Source organism: Manis pentadactyla, chromosome 6 (genome assembly GCF_030020395.1).
Source record: "Manis pentadactyla isolate mManPen7 chromosome 6, mManPen7.hap1, whole genome shotgun sequence".
Classification (NCBI taxonomy): domain Eukaryota; kingdom Metazoa; phylum Chordata; class Mammalia; order Pholidota; family Manidae; genus Manis; species Manis pentadactyla.
Genome location: NC_080024.1, coordinates 34922504 through 34950203, shown reverse-complemented (window position 1 = coordinate 34950203; position 27700 = coordinate 34922504). Strand labels below are relative to the sequence as shown.

General features: G+C 38.4%; 2 protein-coding genes across 6 annotated transcripts in view; both read left to right on the top strand.

Annotated features, from left to right (window-relative positions):
* CFLAR (CASP8 and FADD like apoptosis regulator) overlaps positions 1-3984 on the top strand; it is a 48997-nt gene extending 45013 nt beyond the window's left edge. For all 5 annotated transcript variants that reach the window (XM_057503697.1, XM_036928155.2, XM_036928157.2 and 2 more), the window contains one exon: positions 974-3984. In XM_057503697.1, the coding sequence (XP_057359680.1) occupies positions 974-1130 (157 nt within the window). In that variant the 3' untranslated portion in view covers positions 1131-3984. The remainder of the gene's footprint in view (positions 1-973) is intronic.
* Positions 3985-24298: 20314 nt separating this feature from the next.
* The window catches only part of CASP10 (caspase 10), a 31598-nt gene continuing 28196 nt past the window's right edge, over positions 24299-27700 (top strand). Inside the window, exons 1-2 of the mRNA XM_036928085.2 lie at positions 24299-25625; positions 26929-27282. Of these exons, the coding sequence (XP_036783980.2) occupies positions 26957-27282 (326 nt within the window). The 5' untranslated portion in view covers positions 24299-25625; positions 26929-26956. The remainder of the gene's footprint in view (positions 25626-26928; positions 27283-27700) is intronic.

Genomic DNA, 27700 nt, shown 5'->3' with positions numbered 1-27700 from the left:
AGGATTTTGGCAAGTTGAGATGGAGAAGAGAGTATGTTGCAGGAGAAGAAACAAATCAAATGAAGGGACAGGTGGGGGAAATGCAAGGCATGTTTTAGAAACCTTGAGTGTAACTTTTAGCTGGAGTGGACAGAATGTGAGCAGTGCTGAGGGGTAAGCCAGCCGATGGCCCTGGTTAGAGTGTGCAGAGCCCAAAAAGGCTCTTGGTCATTTAGTTAGTTCCCATGTAAGTTATTTTTCTCAAACAGTGGAGGCTATGGCTCCTTCTTTGACACTTTTGTGTAGTAGCATTTGATTACTCAATGCCTTTCTTACTCTTTTTTATTGAGTATATAGATATATATAGATGTATATATATTTATTAAGGTATCATTGATATACAGTCTTATGAAGGTTTCACATGAGCAATATTGTGGTTACAACATTCACCCATGTTATCAAGTTCCCTCCCACACCCCATTGCAGTCACTGTCCATCAGCATAGTAAGATGCTATAGAGTCACTACTAGTCTTCTCTGTGTTATACTGCCTTCCCCGTGACCCACCTACATTTTGTGTGCTAATCATAATGCCCCTTAATCCCCTTCTCCCTGGGAATCCTGGAATCCCTGGAACAAATCCCACTTGATCATGGTGGAAGACCTTTTTCATGTAGTTTTGAATTCGGTTTACTAATATTTTGTTGGGTATTTTGCATCTATGTTTATCAGGGATATTGTTCTGTGATTTTCTTTCGTTGTGGTGTCTTGTCTGGTTTTGGTATTAGAGTGGTGCTGGCCTCATAGAATGAGTTTGGAAGTATTTCCTCCTCTTCTACTTTTTGGAAAACTTTAAGGAGGATGGGTATTAGGTCTTTTCTAAATGTTTGAAAAAATATAGTAGTGAAGCCATCAGGGATTTTGTTCTTACGTAGTTTTTTGATTACCAGTTCAGTTTCATTGCTGGTGATTGTCTTTTCTTCTCTTTTCCTCAGATGTAGGCCGTCTGTTGCAGTCTTCGTTCCAGTTACTCTTTCAGGATTAGTTGTATTTGCTGTATTTTCTTGTTATTTGTGGTTTTGGGAGGAGGTTTGTGCTTCACCTCTCATACCATCTTTTTCTGGAGTATGTATTTTTGATGAAATATTTTAGACATGCTAAAAAGAGAATGATATTAGATAACAATATGATGAGTACCTTGTGCCCACAACCCAGCTTAAATAAAATGTTCTAAAGTGTATAAAGACTCTTAAGATACTACTTTAAGTAATAGTCCTAAATATAAAAGAGATAAATGCACTGAACTATTTCAAACCTTATCATACCCCCAAACTGAGAATTATCTGAGTATTCAGTAATAGGGGCATGCTTATGATCAGATGTCCACTGGTTAATATTTTATGTAACCACTAAAATTACATATACAAATAATAAGAACTTACATCGAGTTGTTATTAGCTCATTCCATGAATCATGAATTATCTTATTTAATCCTCAAAACAGCTCTAGGAGGTAGGCATTATTGTCCTTGTTATTATTTCTCCACATTTTATAGATAAGGAAGATGAGCAAATGATGTTAAGTAGTTTACCTGTGGTCAGCCCACACTGAGATATAAACTCGAGCCATAGAGAAAACTACTTCAGGGCCCAAACGCTTAACCAGTTCACAGTACAGTCTTGATAGAGAACATCACAACATGAAAAATGCTCATGCATTCATGATGTGAAAAAGAGGGCAAAATAGTGTATCAGTATGTTTGCAATATCTATGCTTAAAACAAAAACAGACAAAAAAAAATAGCTCTCATGGGAAAACAAAAGGCCAAAAGTGACACATGATGCCAGAACTATGGCTGATATCTTTTCTTTCTTTTTTCCAAGTTGCCATCTATATCTCTATGTATTTGAGAATATTATTTTCTACACTAAAGTCTAGGTAATTCCTTTCAACTTTCAGATAGCTGGTTTCTTCCTTGCTAATGAACCTCCCTTCTTTTCTTAGTTATGTCTTCACTTCTGTTTCTTCTCTAGCCCCTTTTTTCAGTAGCAGGACACCTGGCTTTTCTGAGCTATGGGTTAGTGGGGGACTGGCTTATCAACCCCAGTTCCATTCCAGTCCCCAGTCTCTTCCATCCTCTTCCATGAATAGGCCATGTGTAGGGATCACTTGGCACCTTCTTCTGTTTGCAGTGTTTGAAATGGGAATCTCTTTTCCTAGATTCTAAGAGCAAGTTAGTTTCCAGGATTAAACATGTTATTTATGTCACTAGGAATTTAGAATTTGAGATCAGCCTTTTCATTGTGGCTGTGTAGCAGGACCCACTCACTGTCCCCCAATGTCTATTCTCTTTCTCCCTAGTATTAGAAGCTTTGATTGGAACTGGGCACCAAGCCTCAACAGGATACAGTCTGCAAGTCTGAACTTAGAGCTATGTGTCTAAGTCCTGGCCAAAATGATGTATCACTTGGTAGCTGCTAACTTTCCTTAAAAGGCAGATATCTTTTGCTCTTTGTTCTTTTGCTCTTTCCTCCATCTTGCTGACTGGAATGTAGATGTGATGGCTGGAGCTCCAGCTGCCATATTGAAATGTGAGGATATGGGCCACATTCTGCGGATAGCTGAGTGAGTGGTGAACAGCAAGGAGCCTTATTGGGTAAGGACATTAAGGATCAGAGTCACCATATGGGCCCTAAACTATCTACCTCTGGACTTGTATGTAAGAGAAAAAAATGTGGGGTTTATATTCTTTTCAACTAAACCTAGTCCAACTGATGCATTATTATTTGATTGAAATGTTTGGGATGTTTATGCATGTTGTAAGTTTAACAGAAAAATTTGTCTAAATGGCTATTTTAATTTTCTAATTATTGTTTAGAAATGTATGTACACTTAAAATGGGAGCTGACCAAAGTGTTTAACATGTCTTAGTTGCTTCCAAGTTTTGACATTATGAATAAAGGTGCTATAAACATTTGTTTTCTGTTATTTGTGTGGAAGTAAGTGTTCACTCATTTGGGTACATACCTAGGAAAGTGATGGCTACATTGTATGGTAAGCCTATGTTTAACTTTGGAAGAAAATGCAAGACTGTATTCCCAAGTAGGTGTAGAATTTTGCAGAGTTCCCATTGCTCCACATTCTTGCCAGTATTTGGTGGTGTTAATGTTTTAGATTTTAGCCATTTTAGTATATTGTAGTGGTATCACATTTGTTGTTTAAATTTACAATTACCTAATGACATGCCATGATGAGCCTTTTTTCATATTCTTATTTGCAATCTGTATAGCTTGTTTGTTGAGATATGTTCATATTTTTTGCCCATGTTTTGCTTGAGTTGTTTTCTTACTGAGTTTTAAGAGTTCTTGGTATATTTTGGATATAAGTCATTTGTCAGATATGTTTTACAAATATTTTCTCCCAGTCTGTGGTTTGTCTTTTAATTCTAGCAGTCCTCTTCACAGAGCAGAAGTGTTTTACTTTTATGAAGTCCAACTTGTCAGTTTTTTCTTTCATGCATTGTGCTTTTGGTGTCGTATCTAAGAAATCACCAAACCAAGGTCACCTAAACTTTCCTGTTCTTCTTTAGAAGTTGTATAGTTTTGCATCTTACACTTAAGTCAGTGATCCATTTTGATATATTTTTTTGTGAAAGGTATAAAGTCTGTGTCTGTATTAACTTTTTTACCATGTTCATTTATTCTGGCACCATTTTTTGAAAAAACTGTCTTTTCTCCATTGAACTGTCTTTGTTTTGTGAAAGATCAGTTGGTTATATTTGTATGGGCCTATTTCTAGGCTCCCTTGTGTTCCATTGATCTTTTTGTCTATTCTTTCATGAGTATGGCACTGTTTTGATCACTGTAGCTTTATATTAAATCTTGATGTACCCCATGTTGGTGGCAGATTGGAAATTTTGAATATACTTAATTGTATATTTGTTTCATTTTATATGGAGCATGTATTGTAACTTCCCAATAAAATAAAATACTGTAACTTTACAAAATATAAAATAAAAATTATGTATTGTAATAAAAGGTCTGTTGTCCTTAATATATATAAGCACACTTAAGGTGTTTTAAACATAAATGGTATATTTTAACACTGATATGTTGTCTCATTCTTGTGGTCACATCTATATCTATATATCTCTGTATGATATTTAAGTCATTCAAAGTTTTTCACTGTTTAAATAATGTTACAAAAAACATTTTCTTCCTTATTTGGTAAGGACTCCCTGCCCCCAAACTAGTATTCCCATTCCTTTCTTTTCTTTTCTATTAAAGTACATTGATACACAATCTTATATTGGTTTCAAATGTACCTTATCAACTTTCAAGTACACAGTACAGTGTGGTTAACTTTAGTCATCATGCAGTACAGTAGATTGCCCAGAACTTATTCATCTTATAAGTGGAAGTTTGTACCTTTTGACCAACATCTCTCCACCTCTCCCAGCCCCCAGTCCCCTTCAACCACCATTCTGCTCTCTTAAAAAAAAAAATATATATATATATATATATACAACACAGTGGTTCAAAAGTTGCCCATATTATTAAATTGTTACCCCTTCTAGTGTGGTTACTATTTATCAGCATAGAAATATGTTACAGAATCATTAATTATATTCTCCATGCTGTACTACTGTCCCTATGACCAACATGCATTGTGATTGTGAATTATTGTGCTCCTTTATCACCCTCCCCATCCCACACTCCCCTAAAACCCTCCCCCTCAGTAACCACTAGTCCCTTCTCAGTGTCTGTGAGTCTACTGCTCTTTTGTTCCTTCTGTTTTGCTTTGTTCTTATATTCCACAAATAAATGAAGTCAGGTGGTATTTGTCTTTTTCAGCCTGGCTTATATTATTATAGAGTATAATACCCTCTAGGTCCATCCAAACTGTTGCAAATGGGCAGGATTTCTTTTCATTTAAGGCTGAATAATATTCCACCGTGTATATGTACCACATCTTCTTTTACTGGTGGACACTTAGGTTGCTTCCATATCTTGGCTATTGTAGATAATGCAGCAATAAACAGGGGTGCATGTATCTTTTTGAATCAGGGATTTTGTTTTCTTCAGGTAAATTCTTACAAGTGTAATTACTGGATTGAATGGTATTTCTGTTTTTAGTTTTTTGGGAAATTTCCATACTGCTTTCCACAGTGACTGCACCAATATACATTCTCACCAACAGTGCAGGAGGGTTCCTTTTTCTCTACATCCTCGTCAACATTTGTTGTTTTCTTGCCTTTTGGGTAGTGGCCATTCTGACTGGTGTGAGGTGATATCTCATTGTGGTTTTGATTTGCATTTCCCTGATGATTAGTGATGTGGAGCAACTTTTTATATGTCTATTGGCCATCTGTATTTCTACTTTGGAGAAATGTCTGTTTAGATCCTCCACCCATTTTTTAATCAGGTTGTTTCTTCAGTGTTGAGGTGTATGAGTCCTTTATATGTTTTGGATTAACCCCTTGTTACATAAATCATTTACAGATACATTCTCCCATACTGTATGTTGCCTTTTTGTTCTGCTGATGGTGTCCCTTGCTATTCAGAAGCTTTTTAGTTTGATGTAGTCCCACTTGTTGATTTTTTATTTTGTTTCCCTTGCCTGAGAAGATATGTCCAGGAAAAAATCGCTCCTATTTATGTTCAAGAGATTTTTGCATATGTTTTATTCTAAGAGTTTTATGGTTTCATGTCTTACAGTCAGGTCTTACATCCATTTTAAGTTTACTTTTGTTTATGGAGTTAGACAGTAATCCAGTTTCATTCTCTCACATGTAGCTGTCCATTTTTCCCATGACTAGTTATTGAAGAGGCTATGTTTTACCCATTGTATATTAGTTGCTCCTTTATTGTACATTAATTGGCCATATATGCGTGGGTTTATATCTGAGCTCTCTATTCCGTTTAATTGATCTATGGGCCAGTACCATACTATTTTGATTACTATAGCTTTATAGTAGAGCTTGAAGGCAAGGAGCATAATCCCCCCATCTTTGTTTTTCTTTCTCAGGATTACTTTAGCTATTTGAGGTCTTTTGTGGTTCCATATGAATTTTATAACTATTTGTTCTACTTCATTGAAAATGCTGCCGGAATTTTGATAGGGATTGCATTGAATATGTAAATTGCTTTGGGCAGGATAAACATTTTGACAATTTTAATTCATCCTATCCATGAGCATGGGATAGATTTCCATTTATTAGTGTCTTTAATTTTTGTCATGAGTGTCTTACAGTTTTCAGGTATAGATCCTTTCATCTCCTTGGTTACGTTTATTCCTAGGTATTTTATTCTTTTTGATGCAATTGTTTTCATGATTTCTCTTTCTGCTACACAGGAATGCAAAGATTTCTGTGTATTGATTTTGTATCCTGCAACTTTGCTAAATCCATTTATTAGTTCTAATAGTTTTTTGTTGGAGTCTTTTTAGTTTTCTATGTATAATATCATGTCATCTGCAAATAGTGGCAGCTTAACTTCTTCCTTGCCATTTTGGTTGCCTTTTATCTCCTGTGTTGTGTGATCGCCATGGCTAGGACCTCCAGTACTATGTTGAATAAAAGTGGTGCAAGTGGACATCCTTGTCTTGCTCCTGACCTTAGAGGGAAAATCTTTCAGCTTTTCACTATTAAGTATGCTGCTGGCCCTAGGCTTGGCATATATGGCCTTTATTATTTTGAGGTACATACCCTCTATGCCCATTTTTTAAAAAGCTTTTATCATGAATGGATGTTGAATTTGGTCAAATGCTTTTTCAGCATCTATAATGCTGAGATGATCAATGAGATCATCATGTCATTTTTATCCTTTCTTTTATGGGGTGTATGATATTGATTGATTTACAAATATTATAGCATCCTTGAATCCCTGGAATAAATCCCGCTTAGGCATGATGGATGATCCTTTTGATGTTTCTTTGAATTATGTTTGCTAATATTTTGTTGAGGATTTTTGCATCTATGTTCACCAGGGATACTGGTCTATAATTTTCTTGTTTGTGGTGTCTCTGTCTAGTTTTGGTATTAGAGTAATGCTGGACTCATAGAATGAGTTTGGAAGTATTCCCTTCTCTTCTACTTTTTGGAATACTTTAAGGAAGATGGGTATTAGCTCTTCCTTAAATGTTTGATAGAATTCAGCTGTGAAGCTATCTGGTTCTGAGGTTTTGCTTTTTGGGAGTTTTTTGGTTGCCAGTTCAATTTTTGATAACTGATTCAATTATATTGCTGGTAATTGATCTGTTTAGATTTTTTGTTTCTTCCTGGGTTAATCTTAGAAGGTTGTATTTTTCTAGGAAGTCATCCATTTCTTTTAGACAGTCCAATTAATTGGCATATAATTTTGTATAGTATTCTCTAATAATTCTTTGTATTTCTGTGGTATCCATTGTGACTATTCCTTCTTTGTTTCTGATTTTGTTTACATGTGTACTCTTTCTTTTTTTTCTTGATAAGTCTGGCTAGGGGCTTACCTATTTAGTTAATTTTCTCAAAGAACCAGCTCCTGGTTTCACTGATTTTTTTCTATTTTTTATTCTTCTCTTTTAGTTTTTTCTGTTCTGATCTTTAGTATGCCCTCCTGCTAATTTTGTTATTCATTTGTTCTTCTTTTTCTAGTTTCTAAAATTGTGAGTTTAGACTGTTTATTTGGGATCATTCTTGTTTTTAGAGGTAAGCCTATATTGCTGTGTACTTCCCTCCTTCAGAACTTCTCACAGATTTTTGGCTTTTGAGTTTTTGTTTTCATTTGTCTCCATGTATTACTTGATGTCTGTTTTAATTTGTTCATTGATCCATTGATTATTTAGAAGCAAAATTTTAAGCTTCCATGTGTTTGTGGGCTCTTTTATTTTCTTTGTGTAATTTATTTCTAGTATCTCTAGACCATTGTGGTCTGAGAAGCTGCTTGATACCATTTCAAACTTTTTGGATACATTGAGGCTCCCTTTGTGGCCTAGGGTGTGATCTATTCTGGAGGATGTTCCATGTACACTTGAGAAAAATGTGTATCCTGCTGCTTTTGGTTGGAGTGTTCTGTAGGTATCTATTAAGTCCATCTGGTCAAATGTATTATTCAGTGCCTCTGTTTCTGTATTTCTTTCCTGTCTGGTTGGTTTATTGATGGCAGTAGTTTGTTAAGGTCTCCAAAAATGAATGTGTTGTAATCTACTTCCCCTCTAATTCTGTTAGTATTTGTTTTAAATATTTAAGGGCTCTTGTGTTGAGTGCATAGATATTTATAATGGTTATATCCTCTTCTTGGACTGACCCTTTTATCATTATGTAATGTCCTTCTTTGTCTCTTGTTACTTTGTTTTGCAATCTATTTTGTCTGATACAAGTACTGCTAGTCCTACTTTTTTCTGTGTATGTCTTTGGGTCTGAAATGAGTCTCTGTAGGTAGCATATAGATGGGTCTTGTTTCTTTATCGATTTTGCCACTCTGTATTTTGCTTGGTGCATTCAGTCCCTTTACATTTAAGGTAATTATTGATAGGTATGTACTTATTGCCATTTTATTAATTGTTTTCTGGTTGTTTTTATAGCTCCTCTCTTTTCCTTTGTTCTTCTTTTATACTTTTTCTCTTATTATTTAATGGTTGTCTTTAGTGTTGTGACTGGGTATCTCTTTTTCAATTTCTTGTGTTTCTGTTATAGGCTTTAGGTTTGTGGTTACCATAAGGTTAAAGGATAGCTTCCTGAATATATAACAGTCTATATTAAGTTGATGATTGCTCAATTTCAAACACAATCTAAAAGTACTTTTTTTCTCCCTTCCTCCTACACACTTTATGTATTAGATATCCTAATCTGCACTTTTTGTGTATCCCTTGATTGACTTTGTGTATAGTTCATTTTACTACTTTTGTTTTGTTTTAATTTCATACTTGCTTGGTAAGTAATTGGTCTACTACCTTTACTGTGGGTTTATTATTGCTGGTGAAAGCTATTAACCCCTTGGAAATGTAACCATCTACAGCAGTCCTTTTAATGTATCCTGTAATGCTGCTTTAGTTGTTACAAATTCTTTGAGCCTTTGTTTATCTGGAAAATGTTTAATCCTTGCTTGAAATTTAAATGATAATATTGCTGGGTAGAGGATTCTTTCTTGAAGGTCTTTCTGTTGCATGCATTAACTATTTCATGCCACTCCCTGCTGTCCTGTAAAATTTCTTCTGAGATGTCTGTTGATAGCCTTTGGGGTTTCCCATATAACTAATGTTTTTTCTCTCCAGCTGCTTTCAGTACTCTCTCATTATCCTTAATCTTTGCTATTTTAATTATTGTATGTCTTGGTGTTGTCTTCCTGTGGTTTCTCTTGTTAGGGGCTCTCTGTACTTCCATGACCAGATTGGGAAGATTTTCAACAATTATTTCCTCAAAGAGACTTTCTATCCCTTTGTCTCTCTCTTCTCTTTTTGTTTACCCCTATTATTCAAATATTGTTTCATTTTGATTGATCACACAGCTCTCTTATCATTCTTTCACTTCTAGAGATCCTTTGATCTTTTTTTTCTCTGTTCTCAGCTTCATTGTGTTTCTGTCTCTAATTTCCATCTCATTGACTGTCTCCTCTACTTGTAGCAATCTACTATTAATTCCCTCCATTGTATGTTTCATTTCAGTTACTGTATTCTGAGCTATGAGTGATTTTTTTTTTTGCTCTTCTATCTCTGTTGAAGTCCTGCCTGAGATATTCAATACTTTTCTGAAATCAGTGAGCATATTTTTGACTTTTACTTTGAAATCTTTATGAGGAAAACTGGTGATCTCCATTTCATTTAGCCCCATTTCTGGTGTCTTGTCCTGTCCTGTAATTTTGTTTGGAACATATTCCTCTGACTCCTCATTTTGTCAGGTTTTCTGTGTTTCTTTCATTGTATTAGATAGATCTGTTATGCTTCCTGGCCCAGAGAATAATGGCTTTATGAAGGTGTCCTGCAGTGCCCAGAAGCTCAAGATTCTTTACTCTCCAGTGCTTGGTTCTACTTTGCAGGACCCCCAGTTGCTCTTGGTGGTCATGGGCAGGACCACATTTCTTTCTGTCTACTGGTAGTGGTTTGAGTCTGCAGCACCGGCAGATTGCCTCAGCTGACTTTGTGATCAGAGCAGAGGCCTGTGCTGGCATCACTGTGGGCCAGACTGCCCTCATCCTGTCCTGCAGTAATGGCAGAGCTTCAGGATTAATGGGTTGGGCAGTCTGTTCTGAGGCTCTGGGGCACGGTGGGATGCACAACACTGGGCTTGAGGCCCAGTGCAGGGTGGGAGGGAGAGGAAGGAGCTCTTGGAGCTGGTTTCTGCAAGCACCTCTCCATTGGGTTGATTTGGGTTGAGATAGGGCCGGAAAAGCTGAGAGAGTCTCCCATTGCCTGCCAGGCAGCAAAGTCTGATGCTGCTAATGGGCAGAGTAGGTTTGCTTACAAGCAGTGTGCACAGGGAGGTGCCTCGGGACTGAGGCGCCAGTGATGGAAATGGAGCTTCTGGGGCTCCCAAGTGTTACCAACCTGTTGGGCCAAGGGAGGGCTGCGGAAAGTATCTTTCACCTGCCCTTTCTCCTGCAGAGAGAGCTCCATCCAACCCTTGCTCCACTGGTACCCCTCCTGCTGCTGGCAAGTCTTTCAAACTGCCACCTCTGCTTTGGGTCTCAGGACTGGTGGAGCATTGCCATCCTCCAGAAGCAGCTGAAGTCTTAGCCTCCCAGAGTATGTACACCTGTCCCTGGTGTCCAGTCCTGCTAATCACCAGGACCTAATGCAATGTGGACTCACACTCCTGGAGCAGGTCTCCAGGGCCAGGTGTGCAGAATTCCTGGGCTTCTTTGTATGTCTCTTGAAGTATGTTTTCAGTTCTCTTCAGTATATAGGTAGGAGTGAAATTACGATGTTTTACAGTAACATATAGTTCAACATTCTGAGGATTTCCAAAGGGGTTGCCCCACTTTACATTCCCACCAGCAGTGTATGAGAATTCTAATTTCTCCACATTGTTCCCCTCCCCACTCTTGTTTCTCTTCCTCCTACCTGTGGGCTGAGATGGGGGAAGGGCTGGGAAAGTGTCGATCTGTCTCTTTGCCCTTTTCTGTGTGATCCTCTCTCCTTCCCCAGGTGTAGGTGGTCTGTTCTGCAGTCTTCAGGTCATTTTCAGGTATACTTGTATTTGCTGTCGTTTCATCCTTTATGTGTTTTGGGGAGGAGGTTTCTGCCTTGCCTTCCTACTCCACCATCTTTTTCTCTGCCCTCCACCCCCATTACTTTCTTAGTCCCTTTTCTGGTATAAGTCAGTCTTCTTCCAAGACTGAGCATTATTGCAAGTGTCTTACATCTTTCATCTCTCCCTTTGTCTTTGATTCCTCAGTCTAAAAACAAGCTGTGAGCCCCAGTGAAATAAAATCCCTCTTTCAAGCCACTGTCTTGCATAAATTTTAGGCTAGTCTGTACCCTCTCCACTTTTGTCTTTCCCATTTACTCCATACTTCCCTGCTATCTTTATAATTCACACATCATAAAACTCATCTTTTTAAAGTGTACAGTTCAGTGGTTTTTAGTGTATTCACAGTTGTGCAATCATCACCACAATCTAATTTCAGAACATTTTCACCTACCTAAAAAGAAACTCCATACCTTCTACCCATTATTCTCTCCATCCTTCCCTCCTTCCAGCCTCTGGCAACTGCTAATCCATTTTCTGTCTCTATGTATTTGCCTATTCTGTATATTTCATATAAACAATCATACAATATGTGGTCTTTTGTATCTGACTTCTTTTACTTAGCTTCATATTTTCAAGGTTCATCCATGTTGTAGACTACAACAGTACTTTATTTCATTTTATGTCTAAAAAATATTCCATTGTATGGATATACCACATTTTGTTTATCTATTCAATTGATAGAAATTTGGATTGTTTCTGCTTTTTCGGCCATTATGAATGATGCTGCTGTGAGTGTTCATGTACACGTTTTTGTGTGGATATGTTTTCAATTCTCTTCAGTATACAGGTAGGAGTGGAATTTTGATGTTTTACAGTAACATATAGTTTAACATTTCGAGGATTTCCAAAGGGGTTGCACCACTTTACATTCCCACCAGCAGTGTATGAGAATTCTGATTTCTCCACATTCTTGCCAACACTTGTTGTTCATCTTTTTTTTATTATAACCATCCTACTGGGACTGAAGTGGTATCTCATTATGGTTTTCCACTTCTCTAATGACTATGTGCATCTTTTCTTGTGCTTATTGGCCATTTGTATATCTTCTTTGTAGAAACAACCTTTCCTTTTTTTTTAACTGATTGTCTTATTGTTCAGTTGAAAGTATTCTTTATATATTTTGTATACTATTCTCTTATCAGATATAAGATTTGCAAATATTGTCTCCCATTCCAGGCCTGCCTTTTCACTTTCTCGATAGTGTCTTTTCCAGCACAAATTTTATTTATCTTGATAGAGTCCAACTGATCTATTTTTTAATTTGGTCACTTACGCTTTTGGTGTCATATATATGAAACAATTGCCTAATACAAGGTCATAGAGAGTTGCATCTATGTTTTCTTGTGAGAGTTTTATGATTTTAGCTCTTACTTTCAGGTCTCTGATCCATTTTGAGTTATTTTTTGTTTATGGTGTGGGGACTGGGGGCAACCTCATTCTTTTTGCATGTGGATATCCACCACCATTGGTTGAAAAGATGTTTTTTCACCATCAAATTGTCTTGTCACCTTTGTGGAAAATCAACTGACCATAAATATAAGGGTTTATTTCTAGTCCATTCATCTTTATGCCAGATCCACACTGTCTTGATTATTATAGCTTTGTATCAGTTTTTTTTTACTTTTTTTTTAGATAATTATTTTTTATTGAAGGGTAGTTGACGCACAGTATTACATTACATTAGTTTCAAGTGTACAACACAGTGATAAAACAATTATATACATAATTCTAGGTTCCAGCTATCACCCTACCAAGCTGTTACAATATCTTGACTATATTCCTTATGCTATACATTACATCCCGGTTACTTATTTATTTTACCATTGGAAGTCTGTCCTTTTTTTTTTTGTTTTTTGTGAGGGCATCTCTCATATTTATTGATCAAATGGTTGTTAACGACAATAAAATTCTGCATAGGGGAGTCAATGCTCAATGCACAATCGTTAATCCACCCCAAGCCTAATTTTCGTCAGTCTCCAATCTTCTGAGGCATAACAAACAAGTTCTTACATGGAGAACAAATTCTTACATAATGAATAAGTTACATAGTGAACAGTACAAGGGCAGTCATCACAGAAACTTTCCATTTTGCTCATGCATTATGAACTCTAAACAGTCAGTTCAAATATGAATACTCATTTGGTTTTTATACTTGATTTATATGTGGATACCACATTTCTCTCTTTATTATTATTCTTTTTAATAAAATGCTGAAGTGGTAGGTAGATACAAGATAAAGGTAGAAAACATAGTTTAGTGTTGTAAGACAGCAAATGTAGATGATCAAGTGTGTGCCTGTAGACTATGTGTTAATCCAAGCTAGACCAGGGCAATAAAACATCCACGGATGCAGAAGATTTCTCTCAGAACAGGGGGGGTGAGGTTCTAAGCCTCACCTCTGTTGATCCCCAATTTCTCACCTGATGGCCCCCCTGCGACTGTGCCTGTCTTAGGTTGTTCCTCCCTTGAGGAATCTTACCCGTCTCTGGCTAACCAGTCATCTTCCGGGGCCATACAGGGAAATGTAAAGTTGGTAAGTGAGAGAGAAGCCTTATTGTTTGAAATGGTTAGCTTTTTATTTCTTTGCATATTTATGCCCTGTAGCTTCTATGCCCAGCATTTGTCTTGAGGTATCTTTACCACTTGGAAGAATTATGATACTCGGTAAATTTGATATGAGGCACGAATTCTATTTCAGGGTTGTAATTAGGAAGGAAGAAGAAAAGCTATAGAAGTAGCAGGCGGAAGAAAACATGGGAAGATTGATTATTTCTTTGACATATCTTCTTGTAGAGTAACTTCAGCATGTATAGGTTTTAAGCTACTACTTAAATTGCGCACACACATTAACATAATAGGAGTATAGTTACATAACCAAAGCATATCTGTAATTACCAGCCACATCCAGTGAAACCAAGAAAACCAGTTAGGCACCTTAGGCATTTGTGAAAACTTATCTATGATATGGTGGATATTGTCCAACTGAACTTGAACAGTCTGAGAGAAATCAGACAAATTAAAACAACCCATTCCTGGGGAATGTTCACATCCCTTATGTTCTTTTAACAGTAAATAGTCTGTAGTTGTAAGATTTTGGAGCGCTACAATTTGCACTTCTCCTAATTCTTGGTTGAGTTCCAACAGTATAGATCCAGTCAAATTTGTTGTTTTACTGTATGCACAGGCCAGCTTAGATATCTCCTTCCTCATTCCCATGGCAAGTCCAGGAACTGGTGGGATGAGTGCATCTACAGCTGTGGCAGTGCGTGGATCTTTTTTGGGGTTTTTTGATGACCATCTTCTGGCATGAGTCTTCCCGAGAGTGCTGATGTTGGAAGTTCTCTTTCATATCGTATCTTAGTTCATCTTTGGGGTAGCCTAATTAGGCTTTGATCTTCTGTATAAACGCAAACAGACCCTTTGCCTACACTTTTATATGCCCTTTATACCCTTGTATAGAACTCATTGGAGGTTACCACACAGGAACTGCCCTTTTTGTTTTGTTTTGTTTTGTTTTGTTTTTGGTATCACTAATCTACACTTACATGATGAATATTATGTTTACTAGGCTCTCCCCTATACCAGGTCTCCCCTATAAACCCCTTTACAGTCACTGTCCATCAGCATAGCAAAATGTTGTAGAATCACTACTTGCCTTCTCTGTGTTGTACAGCCCTCCCTTTTCTCCTACACCCCCATGCATGTTAATCTTAATACCCCCCTACTTCCCCCCCCTTATCCCTACCTACCCACCCATCCTCCCCAGTCCCTTCCCCTTTGGTACCTGTTAGTCCATTCTTGAGTTCTGTGATTCTGGTGCTATTTTGTTCCTTCAGTTTTTCCTTTGTTCTTATATTCCACAGATAAGTGAAATCATTTGGTATTTCTCTCTCTCCACCTGGCTTGTTTCACTGAGCATAATACCCTCCAGCTCCATCCATGTTGCTGCAAATGATTGGATTTGCCCTTTTCTTATGGCTGAGTAGTATTCCATTGTGTATATGTACCACATCTTCTTTATCCATTCATCTATCGATGGACATTTAGGTTGCTTCCAATTCTTGGCTATTGTAAATAGTGCTGCGATAAACATAGGGGTACATTGGTCTTTCTCATACTTGATTGCTGCATTCTTAGGGTAAATTCCTAGGAGTGCAATTCCTGAGTCAAATGGTAAGTCTGTTTTGAGCATTTTGATGTACCTCCATACTGCTTTCCACAATGGTTGAACTAACTTACATTCCCACCAGCAGTGTAGGGGGGTTCCCCTTTCTCCACAGCCTCGCCAACATTTGTTGTTGTTTGTCTTTTGGATGGCAGCCATCCTTACTGGTGTGAGGTGATACCTCATTGTAGTTTTAATTTACATTTCTCTGATAATTAGCGATGTGGAGCATCTTTTCATGTGTCTGTTGGCCATCTGTATTTCTTTTTTGGAGAACTGTCTGTTCAGTTCCTCTGCCCATTTTTTAATTGGGTTATTTGTTTTTTGTTTGTTGAGGCGTGTGAGCTCTTTATATATTCTGGACGTCAAGCCTTTATCGGATGTGTCATTTTCAAATATATTCTCCCATACTGTAGGGATCCTTTTTGTTCTATTGATGGTGTCTTTTGCTGTACAGAAGCTTTTCAGCTTAATATAGTCCCACTTACTCATTTTTGCTGTTGTTTTCCTTGCCCGGGGAGATATGTTCAAGAAGAGGTCACTCATATTTATGTCTAAGAGGTTTTTGCCTATGTTTTCTTCCAAGAGTTTAATGGTTTCATGACTTACATTCAGGTCTTTGATCCATTTTGAGTTTACTTTTGTATATGGGGTTAGACAATGGTCCAGTTTCATTCTCCTACATGTAGCTGTCCAGTTTTGCCAGCACCACCTGTTGAAGAGACTGTCATTTCGCCATTGTATGTCCATGGCTCCTTTATCAAATATTAATTGACCATATATGTCTGGGTTAATGTCTGGATTCTCTAGTCTGTTCCATTGGTCTGTGGCTCTGCTCTTGTGCCAGTACCAAATTGTCTTGATTACTATGGCTTTATAATAGAGCTTGAAGTTGGGGAGTGAGATCCCCCCTACTTTATTCTTCTTTCTCAGGATTGCTTTGGCTATTTGGGGTCTTTGGTGTTTCCATATGAATTTTTGAATTATTTGTTCCAGTTCATTGAAGAATGTTGCTGGTAGTTTCATAGGGATTGCAGCAAATCTGTATATTGCTTGGGGCATGATGGCCATTTTGACAATATTAATTCTTCCTAGCCACGAGCATGGGATGAGTTTCCATCTGTTAGTGTCCCCTTTAATTTCTCTTAAGAGTGACTTGTAGTTTTCAGAGTATAAGTCTTTCACTTCCTTGGTTAGGTTTATTCCTAGGTATTTTATTTTTTTTGATGCAATTGTGAATGGAGTTGTTTTCCTGATTTCTCTTTCTGTTGGTTCATTGTTAGTATATAGGAAAGCCACAGATTTCTGTGTGTTGATTTTGTATCCTGCAACTTTGCTGTATTCCGATATCAGTTCTAGTAGTTTTGGGGTGGAGTCTTTAGGGTTTTTTATGTACAGTATCATGTCATCTGCAAATAGTGACAGTTTAACTTCTTCTTTACCAATCTGGATTCCTTGTATTTCTTTGTCTGATTACCGTGGCTAGGACCTCCAGTACTATGTTAAATAACAGTGGAGAGAGTGGGCATCCCTGTCTAGTTCCCGATCTCAGAGGAAATGCTTTCAGCTTCTCGCTGTTCAATATAATGTTGGCTGTGGGTTTATCATAGATGGCCTTTATTATGTTGAGGTACTTGTCCTCTATTCCCATTTTGCTGAGAGTTTTTATCATGAATGGATGTTGAACTTTGTCAAATGCTTTTTCAGCATCTATGGAGATGATCATGTGGTTTTTGTCTTTCTTTTTGTTGATGTGGTGGATGATGTTGATGGACTTTCGAATGTTGTACCATCCTTGCATCCCTGGGATGAATCCCACTTGGTCATGGTGTATGATCCTTTTGATATATTTTTGAATTCGGTTTGCTAATCTTTTGTTGAGTATTTTTGCATCTACGTTCATCAGGGATATTGGTCTGTAGTTTTCTTTTTTGGTGGGGTCTTTGCCTGGTTTTGGTATTAGGGTGATGTTAGCTTCATAGAATGAGTTTGGGAGTATCCCCTCCTCCTCTATTTTTTGGAAAACTTTAAGGAGAATGGGTATTATGTCTCCCCTGTATGTCTGATAAAATTCCGAGGTAAATCCATCTGGCCCGGGGGTTTTGGTCTTTGGTAGTTTTTTGATTACTGCTTCAATTTCATTGTTAGTAATTGGTCTGTTTAGATTTTCTGTTTCTTTCTGGGTCAATCTTGGAAGGTTTTATTTTTCTAGGAAGTTGTCCATTTCTCCTAGGTTTCCCAGCTTGTTAGCATATAGGTTTTCATAGTATTCTCTAATAATTCTTTGTATTTCTGTGGAGTCCGTCGTGATTTTTCCTTTCATGTTTCTGATACTGTTGATTTGTGTTGACTCTCTTTTCTTCTTAATAAGTCTGGCTAGAGGCTTATCTATTTTGTTTATTTTCTCGAAGAACCAGCTCTTGGTTTCATTGATTTTTGCTATTGTTTTATTCTTCTCAATTTTATTTATTTCTTCTCTGATTTTTATTATGTCCCTCCTTCTGCTGACCTTAGGCCTCATCAGTTCTTCTTTTTCCAATTTCGATAATTGTGACATTAGACCATTCATTTGGGATTGCTCTTCCTCTTTTAAATATGCTTGGATTGCTATATACTTTCCTCTTAAGACTGCTTTTGCTGTGTCCCACAGAAGTTGGGGCTTAGTGTTGTTGTTGTCATTTGTTTCCATATATTGCTGGATCTCCATTTTGATTTGGTCATTGATCCATTGATTATTTAGGAGCGTGTTGTTAAGCCTCCATGTGTTTGTGAGCCTCTTTGCTTTCTTTGTACAGTTTATTTCTAGTTTTATGCCTTTGTGGTCTGAAAAGTTGGTTGGTAGGATTTCAATCTTTTGGAATTTTCTGAGGCTCTTTTTGTGGCCTAGTATGTGGTCTATTCTGGAGAATGTTCCATGTGCACTTGAGAAGAATGTGTATCCTGTTGCTTTTGGATGTAGAGTTCTATAGATGTCTATTAGGTCCATCTGCTCTACTGTGTTGTTCAGTGCTTCCGTGTCCTTACTTATTTTCTGCCCGGTGGATCTATCCTTTGGGGTGAGTGGTGTGTTGAAGTCTCCTAGAATGAATGCATTGCAGTCTATATCCCCCTTTAGTTCTGTTAGTATTTGTTTCACATATGCTGGTGCTCCTGTGTTGGGTGCATATATATTTAGAATGGTTATATCCTCTTGTTTGACTGAGCCCTTTATCATTATGTAGTGTCCTTCTTTATCTCTTGTTACTTTCTTTGTTCTGAAGTCTATTTTGTCTGATATTAGTACTGCAACCCCTGCTTTCTTCTCACTGCTATTTGCTTAAAATATGGTTTTCCATCCCTTGACTTTTGGTCTGTATATGTCTTTGGGTTTGAGGTGAGTTTCTTGTAAGCAGCATATAGATGGGTCTTGCTTTTTTATCCATTCTGTTACTCTGTGTCATTTGATTGGTGCATTCAACCCATTAACATTTAGGGTGACTATTGAAAGATATGTACTTATTGCTATTGCAGGCTTTAAATTCGTGGTTACCAAAGGTTCAAGGTTAGCCTCTTTAGTATCTTACTGCCTAACTTAGCTCGCTTATTGAGCTGTTATGTACACTGTCTGGAGGTTCTTTTCTTCTCTCCCTTCTTGTTCCTCCTCCTCGATTCTTCATATGTTGGGTGTTTTGTGCTGTGCTCTTTCTAGGAGTGCTCCCATCTAGAGCAGTCCCTGTAAGATGTTCTGTAGAGGTGGTTTCTGGAAAGCAAATTCCCTCAGCTTTTGTTTGTCTGGGAATTGTTTAATCCCACCGTCATATTTGAATGATAGTCCTGCTGGATACAGTATCCTTGGTTCAAGGCCCTTCTGTTTCATTGTATTAAATATATCATGCCATTCTCTTCTGGCCTGTAGGGTTTCTGTTGAGAAATGTGACGTTAGCCTGATGGGTTTCCCTTTATAGGTGACCTTTTTCTCTCTAGCTGCCTTTAACACTCTTTCCTTGTCCTTGATCTTTGCCATTTTAATTATTATGTGTCTTGGTGTTGTCCTTCTTGGATCCTTTCTGTTGGGGGTTCTGTGTATTTCCGTGGTCTTCGATTATTTCCTCCCCCAGTTTGGGGAAGTTTTCAGCAATTATTTCTTCTAAGATACTTTCCATCTCTTTTCCTCTCTCTTCTTCTTCTGGGACCCCTATAATACGGATATTATTCCTTTTGGGTTGGTCACACAGTTCTCTTAATATTGTTTCATTCCTGGAGATCCTTTTGTCTCTCTCTATGTCAGCTTCTATGCGTTCCTGTTCTCTGATTTCAATTCCATCAATGGCCTCTTGCATTCTATCCATTCTGCTTATAAACCCTTCCAGAGTTTGTTTCATTTCAGCGATCTCCTTTCTGGCATCTGTGATCTCCCTCCGGACTTCATCCCATTTCTCTTGTGTATTTCTCTGCATCTCTGTCAGCATGTTTATGATTCTTATTTTGAATTCTTTTTCAGGAAGACTGGTTAGGTCTGTCTCCTTCTCTGGTGTTGTCTCTGTGATCTTTGTCTGCCTGTAGCTTTGCCTTTTCATGGTGATAGGAATAGTTTGCAGAGCTGGGACGAGTGACGGCTGGAAGGACTTCCTTTCTTGTTGGTTTGTGGCCCTCCTCTCCTGGGAGAACAGCGACCTCTAGTGGCTTGTGCTGCGCAGCTGCGCGCAAACAGGGTTTCTGCTTCCTGCCCGGCTGCTATGGAGTTAATCTCCGCTGTTGCTGTGGGCGTGGCCTGGCTCGGGCAGCTACTCCAAAGTGGTGGAGTCGCGTTGGAGCAGGAGCGGCTGGGAGGCTATTTATCTCCGTAAGGGGCCTCCCTGCTCCCTGCAGCCCAGGGGTTAGGGTGCCCAGAGATCCCGGATTCCCTACCTCTGGATTAAGTGACCCGCCCTGCCCCTTTAAGACTTCCAAAAAGCACCCGCCAAAACAAAACAACGACCACCAAAAAAAAAAAAAGAAAAGAAAAAAATTTTTAAATTAAAAAAAAAAAAATTTTTTTTTAATTAAAAAAAAAAAAGGTGGTCGCTCGTTTTTCTTTATTCTCCGGTGCCAGCCTCAGGCCTCTGCTCACCGGTCTTGCTGCCCTGTTTCCCTAGTATTGGGGTCCCTATCCCTTTAAGACTTCCAAAAAGCGCTCGCCAAAACAAAACAGCAAAAAAGCAAAAAAAAAAAAAAAAATGGTCGCGCGCTTTTCTTATGTCCTCTGAACCCGGCCTCCAGTGCCCGCTCACTGTTCTTGCTGCCCTGTTTTCCTAGTATCGAGGGCCCTGCACTCTGGCCCGGATGGCTGGGGCTGGGTGTTCGGCAGTCCTGGGCTCCGTCTCCCTTCCGCTCTGCCTGCTCTTCTCCCGCCGGGAGCTGGGTGGAGGGGCGCTTGGCTCCTTCGCGGGGCCGGGGCTTGTATCTTACCCCCTTCGCGAGGCGCTGGGTTCTCTCAGGTGCGGATGTGGTCTGGATATTGTCCTGTGTCCTCTGGTCTTTATTCTAGGAAGGGTTGTCTTTGTTATATTTTCATAGATATATGTTGTTTTGGGAGGAGATTTCCGCTGCTCTACTCACGCCGCCATCTTCCGCCCCTCTGTATCAGTTTTGAAAATAGGAAGTATGAGTATTCTGGCTTTGTTTTTCTTTTCAAGATTATTTTGGCCATCCTGAGTCCTTTACATTTCCATGACTTAGTATCAGTTTCTGTGAAAAGGAAAGTAGGATTTCGGTAGTGATTGCACTGACTGAACATACAGATCGATTTGGGAGTATTGCCACTGTAACTGAACTTCTTTTGGCGTACATTAATATTGGTGACTTTTCTTGTCACTTGCCTCATTGTAGGTTTACAGACATGGCTTTCATATGCTGCCTTTTTGAAAAATTAGTAAGTCAAAGGCCAAAGAAGCTTTCTATTTTTTTGTCCTAGAAACAAAAAACTGTTCTCTAAATGAAATAACTTTCTGCCTCTATCATTTTATTCTTTATTTAGCAGCATGAAAGCCATTTTACTCTTATAACCACATCCACCTAGTTCCCTAGATAATAATCGCCATCTTGTAGAATTCTGAGCTTTTGTCACTGCAGAATTACTAGCTTCTTGCTCCAAATCTACCTAGCTAAGAAATGGGATGGAAGGACTTCAGGGTTCACAGACTAGGGAAGAGTGAATTTAAAGATTAGCTCGATCATTCTATATTTGGGTTCATCCTAAGAAAATAATTATAAATATGTCCAAAGATTAATCTATAAGAATCTTCAATTCAGTATTGTTCACAATAGTAAAAAATCAGAAACTAATTAAATGTCCAATAACTAGAAATTGGTTAAATAATGGAAGGGAATATCATCTAGCCATTAAACATCATGTTTCAAAGACTATTTAATGATATGAAAAAAAGTGTATTTGTGTTAAGTAAAAAAGGCAAATTGCACAGCATAATTCCAATTTTGGAAAATAACATACACAGAGAAAAGTGGAAAGATATACACTAAAATTTTGAGGTAGTTATGAACTATAAATTACTCTGTTTCTCTGCTTTCCAACTTTTCTACATTAAACATTGGAAGTTCTCATCCTCTTTTTTTTATTATCACTTTTCTATAAGAAAAGAGAAATGTTAAAACATATCAGTCTGTAGTACAGTGGATACAAAACGGGTCCCGTTTTACTTGTCTAGCTATAGTCCTCTGTCAGCTCACTATTATATCTCAAGGGTTGGCTTTAGCTCAAGCAGTTATTTCATCATATTGGACTTCACTACTTGGAGATCTCTGCTGGGATCCTTACAAGAAAGTCTTCCTCTTCAGAACTGCACCATGATCCCCTATACCTGAAATAAAACTAGTTCTGGGAAGGTCTGGACTGTGTAGGTAAAGGTATGAGGGAGAGAAGGGGTTCTGGATGTTGGGAATGGGATGGCTAATCAAAAGAGCCTGCTACCTTGGGACCAGGGGATGGAGTAGAAATTTCGGGGCACCAAGCTCTTCTCCAGCTAGTACTTCTTCACCCCCCATCACTGTGTCTATTCTTTAGTTCATGAGTCTTTACTCTTATCAAGTCTCCCTTTATAGACTTTGAGGGTATGGAACTTGGACCAGAGCCAACTATTGCTGCCAACACCCTCTCCCAAGGCGGGACTAACAAGACAAGATCTAGGATTTCCAGGACTCTCACCACTATAAAAGGCTATACAAGTTTTGTCCCTTCATGTGGACTCAGTTGACTGCAACCAATTAGGAAAGAGGCTGTAAGAAATGTTTATTGTTTCCATTACTATCAATTTGCTATCAGCATGCTCTCGGTGATTGTATTGTAAATGAGAGGAAGTATGAAATGCTAAAAACAAATAACACAGCACACAATCTCACCTCTGCAACTTGGTTGAAGTGTTCCCTTGAATACTAGGAGAATTAGGATAAAAGTCAACTTTAGGTTGGTTGTCTCTCTCTACCTTCACCTTAAAGGAGTTAAAATACCTCCTCCTCCGAGGCATCCCCACCTGGATTCATTCCTTGCTCCCTGGGCTCCAGCAGCACTTAGGTGAAGCCCCACACCCTGCCTAATGTTACAGATGGTACATTACATCACATCAAGTTACAGGCAGCAGTCGCCTCAGGATCAAGAGTGTGGGATATAGAATCAGAAAAACCTAGGTTTGGGTCCTGAAGTCCATCTATTCCTAGCTTTGGGATGATGGCAAATACTTTGCCTCTCTGAACTTTGGTTTTCTCATCTATTGAATATACATAGTAGTGCTGACTTTAGACAGTTCATCAGAAGTCAAGAAATGGTCTTAGTCATAGTTTTTATGGAAGGCAGACACTGTGTTGTATTCACTTTTCCTCTCTAATTGTGCCCAAGTAAGTGCTTTACACATAAGAAGAGCTTGCTAAATATTTAATATCATTGAACAAAAGTTGAAAAAGCCAATGTACTTTATGAACAGGTGAGAAGTGATGTTTCACCGAACTCCTTCTAAAATGCAGCAAAAATGAAATAGAATAAAAGCCCCTAAGAGGCTTGTCTGTCTTTGTCTTTCTTTTTTAAATTGTGGTAAAATATGCATAGCATAAAATTTACCATTTTAAACATTTTCAAGTGTACAATTTGGTGACATTAAGTACATTTACAACACATTAAAAATGACCCACCTCCAAATGGGCTTGGAATCCATCTCCCCCTTCCTTTAAACAATTTTTGTTTATTTGTACATGCACTTATTTGAGAAAGGATTAAGATGGCTTAAGTTAATTTATATTTATATAAATTAGTTCATTTATAGGAGCCCTTGGCTTAACCTGGGAAATCCTGGTTCAACAGTGGGAAAGTTAATTTACAGAAGCCCTTGGCTTAACTTAGAAATAATGCAACCATCGCCAGTAAAGCTTGTCTTTCTTTTTTTCTCTGAATTATTTATTATCATTTTTATTACTACCATTAATAGTAAAGAACATTTTCAAGTAGCATATCTTCCAATAATAAACGGGATTCCTATATTGGTGCTCATGCCTTTCTGGGTGTGTTTATGGGTCCTGTGGATGTCACACACACTTTCATTTCCTCCTCATTTAAAGCCACATTCAGGTTTTTCACACTTGCTCCCAAGACCAGTGAGATGTATCTTTTGACTGGCCTATTAAACCTAATAAATAGATTAAATTGCTCTATCTATATTATACTTTAAATTGTAGACCTTTAAAAAAATTAAAGTATAATTGACATACAATATCCTTTTAGTTTTAGGTGTACATCACAGTGATTTCATTTTTTTATGTGTTATGAAATGGACCCAGCAGTCTCGTTACTATCCGTCACCATACAAAGTTACAAGAGTAATATTGACTTAATTCCCTATGCTGTGCTTTACATCCACAGGACTTAACTTATTTTATAACTGGAAGCTTGTACCTCTCAATCCCCTTCACCTATTTTGCCATCCCTCAACCCCAACCCACTTTGGTAACCAACAGTTTATTTACTGTATTTATGAATCTGTTGCTGTTTTGTTTGTTTGTTTTTTAGATTCCACATATAAGTGAAATCATATGGTATTTGTCTTCTGACTTATTTCATCTAGCATAACACCCTTCTTACATCCATGTTGTTATAAATGGCAACATTTTGTTATTTTTCATGGTTGAGTAATAGGGCTTGTGTTTCTTACAGAGTTCTCTGGATGACAGCTAGGATAGGAAATGGTACTTCACTACTTTTGTTAATAAAGCATAATAGACCTTAATCTTTTTCAGCGATAAAATATCTTTCTAAGATATTCTGCTGCTTCTAAGAGCTCTTTACATTTGAATTAACTGAATTCTAGTATAAGTGACTTGGAGCCAAATTTGATAGTTTAAATTTTGGGCTTCCCTGTAGCTCACCTTGTCATCTTGGACAAATTACTTAACCTACTGTGCCTTTGTTTTCCAATCTCAAAGAGGGATCATAGTAATAGTATTTATGTTAGAGACTTGGGATAATTAAATGAATAAATGGTGTTTAGTACATGGTAGTTGCAATATAACTATTAATATTGTTTTTATTCTTAGAAATAATGTCTTCAAAGTCTCTTTCCTGCTGGACTGAATGTGCTGAAGCCAGAGACTTCATCAGTTTTGTCTACTGTCAGTTGAGTTGCTTGCAAATACCTCCAAATGGGCTTGGAATCCATCTCCCCCTTCCTTTAAACATTTTTTGTTTATTTGCACATGCACTTATTTGAGAAAGGATTAAGATGGCTTAATTTAAGTTAATTTATATTTATATTAATTAGTTCATTTATAGGAGCCCTTGGCTTAACCTGGGAAATCCTGGTTCAACAGTGGGAAAGTTAATTTACAGAAGCCCTTGGCTTAATTTAGGAAATCCTGGTTCAACAGTGAGAAAGTTAATTTATAGAAGCCGTTGGCTTAACTGGGAAATCCCTGGTTCAACAGTGGGAAAACAGTGAATCTTGCCCTTAGGGGACGCTATTTATCAGGGTATCCTAACCCCAGGAAAAGGGAGGAGAAAAGGCGCACGGACGGGAGTGACATCAGCAGGAAATTAGTATCAAGTTACCCAAAACCTAAGACCTAGTTTTTACTCGCACAGCCAGAAAATCTGGAGTTCTCTTGCCGCACAAATGGAAGCTGACTTGGAATTTGGAGCGCAAAGAGGATTCTAATTTCTTCAAAACTTTTGTTTTCAGGCAATTTCCCGGAGGCCCATTTATCGTCTACCTCCAGAGGATCAGTGGAATTTCATCTGAAGGTATGTAATTAACAACCTCCATTCCCCCCCACAACGCAGGGGTCTCAGGCTACAGCCTGCCTCATGTCACAGAAACTTGCAAAACTACTCAGTATCAGCAATGACACTGCTTCTGCCTGGATTTGTTAACTGTGCCAGGGAAAATGAAAGTCTAAAAAGCCTCAGGAAGGCTCCATCCCAGCCTTTTATGGGCAGAAATATGCTAGTCCACAAACGAAGACAAAGTCTGCCAGACCCAAAAAGGTAGAAACCAGAATCTTCAGGAAACCGCAAAGCAAGAAATCTATCATTTGGTTTCAAGTATCACAGGGCTGCTACTAGAAGGAAAGACCCTATGGATGATCTCATTAAAAATGACTTTTTTTTAACAATGAAAGTAATGTATGTTCACTGCATAAAATTTGAGAAACTCAAGAACCCAGAAGAAAATTTGTATTACCTCTAATTATAATTATATATTTAATTATATTAATATATATTACTATATAATATATATTAATTAAGATATATTACCATCTAGAAATAACCACTCTTTGTTATGTACATCATTTTTTGCTATGCTCTTCCTTTAGAAAGTCGTTTCCTGCTTCTGAATAGCCAAGTCTTGCAAAGTGAATATACCTCAGAATATGTACTACAGAAGAATGAATAATACTACACTGAAAAATCTTACCAGTTCATTGCTCCTCTGATTAGATGAAATTTAGTGTAGAAAATACCGTCTGAACTTGAACTGGTCAGGTAGAAATACTAGTTTAGGTAATCTGTAGCTTTCTTCTTTGATCTGAGGAACCCTTGTCTGAAACGGCCCTTTCCTTCTGGGGTCTAGGACTATGGCTTCTCTTTCTGGGAGATAGAAGCCTGCCCCATATGGTTAGCAATGCCACCTCGTTGTCCTTGGGTCGGTAGACCCTTCAGAAATACAAGCGCCTAGATTGCTTTAATTCTAAAATGTAAGGCATAAATCTAAGTGCTGTATCTGCCATTTGGTGGGAATGAATTACAGCTGCAACTAAGAGAAATTGTTCTGTGTCATAGTCCCTTTTGACTAGCTCCCACAGGGGACATTTTGATTTGGGAGAAATCAGGATAAATTGAGTTCCCACAAAAGCTCCCTCCTGACCTCCTAAAGGGTTGACATATATGTGCTGGAGTCAACTTGTCTGGCCTGCAGTAATTTTTATTTTTCAGCACTTCTAGGAAGGTCTATGCCTGGGACAGACAAGGCTGGATCTGGGAGAGGCCTGGGAAGTGGGGGTGCCGTAAGTCCTTACTGTCTGTCCCACCTCTCTGTCTCTTTCAGGCTGGCCCTGGCATCTCAAAGCCAAAGTATGAGTCCCAGTACAGATGATAAATATAACATGAGCTTTCGCAAGAAGCTTCTGACTATTAGTTCAAACCTGGGGGACCAAGATGTGGAGAGCCTGAAGTTTCTCTGCCAAGACTATATCTCCAATCAGAAGCTGGAGAAGGCCAGCTCAGCCGCGGATATTTTCCATCACCTTTTGGCAGAGGAGCTTCTGAGTGAGGAAGACCCCTTCTTCCTCGCGGAACTCCTCTACATCATCAGGCAGAATTTACTGCTGCGGAGCCTGCACTACACCAAAGAGCAAGTGGAGCGTTTGCTGCCCATCCGGAGGAGGGTCTCCCTGTTCAGGTGGGGAGGGGTCTGTGACCCAGGCAGGAGGGTTTTCCATCCAGTGTTCATTCAGGCTACTGGGCTTTGAAAGGAGGCTGGGATTAAGATCTTTTTCTTATCTACCTCCTTGGATGATATCGTGATTCTGAACCAGGTGATCTCTTAGTTTTAGGAACTTAGGAGAAGAGAGGTTGGGAAATCTGCAAGGCTTCAAAACCCAGCTGTGGGCCTGGCCGTGGCTTCCCTTTACTCCCCACTGCGTAGTGGGGCCTGCGCTTCCTCTTTCCCAGCCTCAGCACTCCCAGGCGGCCCTTCCCCCTGTGAGTCTTGGGTGTGTCCACCCATATTTAGGGATTTGCGAAGAGTAATTTGGCCCTACTTGGGGCCAAATAAGCGAAGTGAAAAGGAGTCGTGTCTCTGGGGTAGGGAGGGGCAT